Source organism: Benincasa hispida, chromosome 2 (assembly GCF_027475165.1).
Source record: "Benincasa hispida cultivar pf3 chromosome 2, pf3_genome.v1.1, whole genome shotgun sequence".
NCBI classification, from domain to species: Eukaryota; Viridiplantae; Streptophyta; class Magnoliopsida; order Cucurbitales; family Cucurbitaceae; genus Benincasa; species Benincasa hispida.
This window is the reverse complement of record NC_143479.1, coordinates 19,871,996-19,875,626: the sequence shown is the minus strand read 5'-3', so window position 1 is coordinate 19,875,626 and position 3,631 is coordinate 19,871,996. Positions and strand designations below refer to the sequence as shown.

Genomic DNA, 3,631 nt, shown 5'->3' with positions numbered 1-3,631 from the left:
TTCCTCCCTTCTTAAACGGGTTAAAATGCTTGGCTTCTCATAGATTGCCATCACTAGAGAAGGATCTTTCTCTTGTGACAACAAACGAAACTAACCCACAGGCTTCCAAATTGCTTCATCTACTTCAGCATACAGCAACCCTTCTGGATTATTGGATGGGTCAAGTTCTTGTTAATGCCATGGCTGGGCTACCACTTTTGGGTAACATCATTTGCTTGCCTCTTCTTATTACAGTTTCGCCTATAGTCCTATGATCAAAATATCTTTTGATATTGTTGAAACATTAATCTGAATGAAGCTTATATCTTGCACTATTCTTGAAGCAAATAATACCATGCTTTCGAGATCATGAGACAATGATATGATGTTTATGTCACTGTTCTTCATTCAGGGAGGGACGATATTTATTGTTCTTGTTCTGCATAGCTTTGAAATTGTCCCAGATAAAATTTGTTGGTTTTGCTTTTGTAAACTTAGCTTCTATTTAAATTACCTTTTTGTTTCTTTCTTAGATGAGCACTTTCACCATGGTCCTTCCCAAATAGCAATAGTCTGTAACCTTTTCTTTTTGTTCTTTTAACGTAGTTGTGATCTAAAGAGGAAGAACAAACACTTTGATACTTTATGTTGCCACTTTAAAAAAAGGTGGAAACATTCTCTTTTTTCAAATACACCTGCTGACAAAAATCAATACAACACAACCATTATCATTATTTTTTTGGTCTGAAGCATCCACTTATTGAAACTTGGAAAGATAAAACAGAATCATGATAGAGATAGAACATTAGAAGGTGTTGTTTTGATTTGAAAGCCTGTTTTATATCTTCAAAGCTTAAGTTAAGCCCTTGGCAAATTGGAAGAAAAGCAGTACAGAAGGTAATGATTTGGATTTGGTGAACCAAAAAAGAGAGACCATGTGATTTTTTAAACAGAGATGTTACTTTTGACAACTTTAAGCCAAAGGGTTTGTGGTTTTTATTCAATTAGTATTAGCAGTTGCAAATGTTCACATGACAACAAGCATCTCACTGCTTGTCTTCTGCATACATGGAATCTTTATCACCACCAGATCTATGATTGGTTCATATCTCAGTGAAAGCTTGTTTAATAAGATTATCCTTTTCTATTAAAAATGGTTTTTCAGAACTATCATTTGCTTTTATTTTTTAAAAAATGAACTCTCATTACATACATATATTCTCTGATCTTATGTATGTTCAAAGAAATAGTATTACTTTAATTTGAATGAATGGCATTACTAAGATATTTTCACAAAAGATTTGAAGTCTAGTCTCTTCAGGATGGAAGAAAATAACAATGATTCACAGGAAGAGATAAAAGAAATATTGAGACTATCTAATAGTGTGGTAGTGGGGAAACCCATACAAACTATCTGCTCTAAATCTTCCTCTAAATAATGGCAATGCCACCTAAATTTTAAATTTCTCACTCTGTTTCCTTCTGTTTTCTTAGCCAAGATCTCTGATTTAGACGTCCTGCTATATACATCTTCATTTTTCCAACTACTCTTATCTTACAAATCTAAGAACCAAAAGGAAGACCCTTTTTTTCTATCAAGAAGAAGCAAATCATTAGCCGAATGAAGACATTACAGGGGAAGGTGGTGTCTCCCATATATCAAAAACATTCTCCTCGCTGTGAAGTGCGAAAAGGCGATCCCCGCCAATGGAGAAGTCGCAGATCGAGCCACCAACGCTTCGCCGTAGCCTGGACGTCAAAACCCAGTCAGGTCCACACAACACTGATATGGAATCATTCATGGATGAAAAGAGCTGCCCTTCATGTAATGCTAACTTGGGGTAACATGGCTCTTCTGGCATTTTTCCCTTCATTAGCCTACTTCTTGAGCTCCATCTTATGCTTCCTCCACTGCTGCTTCTCAAATCCAAAAACCCCAAATCTTCATACTCATTCACTACACAGATTGAATTGTTTTCCTCCATGGCTATGGCATCTCTTACTCTCTTCTCATCTACAGTCAATGGAGCTCCAATATCAGACCAAGACCATACCATTTTCTTCTCTCTGAAATCCAATAGGCTAATGTAGCAATTGTCCTTTCTAGGAAATAGAGTTGCTACCAATAAGCAATTGGTTCCATTCAACCATTGGAGTTTATCAGCATCTCCAAGTGACCAACCTGCAGGCTCATAGAAAAAATCTGTTTGTTTACCTGTCATTTGATCCCAAACACCAATCCCATATTCATTGCTTCTACCTTTACAACTAGAGAAGATTTTATAATCAGAACTGAAACTCAAAGCTCCGGCTGTACAGCTCTTTACCTGATTCTCATGACTGACTTGAAACTTGTGTCGAAGCTCGCCTGTTGACTTGCAGAACAGGCCCATTCCGCCATCGCCACGGCCTAATCTCTCACAAACGCTAATCATGATATTTTCAGCATCAATCCACCCCACATCATTGACTCGCTGGTAATCGAGATTGATCGGAGGGTGTTCATCGAGCATCCAATCGTAGACATGAACCATACAGCCATGAGCAATGCAGCAACCGCCATCGGGACCGGCTCGAATGGCGGTACCATCTCCTGGGGCCTGGCCGGTCGCAGAATGCGAAAGCTTCAATCTATTGCCATCGAATTGACCCCATTTGGCAGAGCGTAAATGGTCCTGCAGGCCGTAGAAAAGAGCCTCCCGATAGAGGAGTTTCTCCGGGATATTTACCGGAACGTAGAGCTCTCCGGTGCGTAAGAGATCAAGAAGCACGGCGAAGCAATCAGGGTTCCGATCAATGAAGAATTCATCAGAATTAACGGATTGCAAATCCCAATTGTCATCGAAAAGTGCCCCAAACAAAGAATTTCGGCCGGCATTCGCGAGAGTTGTGGCGGTTGTTTCGAACAATCTACCCCCAACATTGAATCTCAACCTATCTTTCTGAATTCCCATAATTAAATTCCCTCGAAATGGGAAGACCCAGATGGGGGTTTTGCAATTGGAAACAGATTAAACTTAATTTCTCAAGATATTGCTAGACAGTCAAAACAGAGGAATAATCTCACCTGCGAAGTTGTAGAAAACAAAGAACGGAAACGAGCTAAAATTAGAAGACTAACCAACCTAAGCATAATCAAATTAGAACAGAACACACAATCAACAAGATCAAGAAGCATCAAAAGCAAGATAATAGAAGAAGAAACAAATTGAAATAGCAAGTTTAACGAGAAATTACACGACTCTCGAGCTGAAAACAGAGGAAAACAAAAGAAAAGATGAAATTGATAATCTGTACATACCTTTTTTTCCTTCCTTTTCTGAGAAAAACTATGATCTGGGTGATGAACAATGGCGGAAAAAGGAGATGGGTTTTAAAATTTATTGGATTTGGTGAAGAGGAATTAAAGACTTTGGAGCAGTTGGATTTCAAAAAGTTGACTCTCTCTCTCACCTTCATAGGGGTTTTTGCCGTTTGCCTTCTGTCCGGAGTTTGGACAGAGTCCAACTTCAAAAAGAAATATCAATAATGAAAAAAAGAAGAATGAAAAAAAATCATTGGCATCGTGGGCTCCGCTTGTCATTTGACAAATCTTTAATTTACGACCGTCCGATCAATCTGATCATGGGAACTTTCCCCAATCCCACGGTGG

General features: G+C 38.6%; 1 protein-coding gene across 1 annotated transcript; it reads right to left on the bottom strand.

The window, feature by feature from the left end:
* Positions 1-1,335: 1,335 nt before the first annotated feature.
* On the bottom strand, positions 1,336-2,933 carry LOC120071708 (BTB/POZ domain with WD40/YVTN repeat-like protein). The gene has a single exon (XM_039024088.2). It carries the CDS (start codon positions 2,931-2,933, stop codon positions 1,593-1,595), a length of 1,341 nt encoding a protein of 446 aa, XP_038880016.1. The 3' UTR covers positions 1,336-1,592.
* Positions 2,934-3,631: the final 698 nt, after the last annotated feature.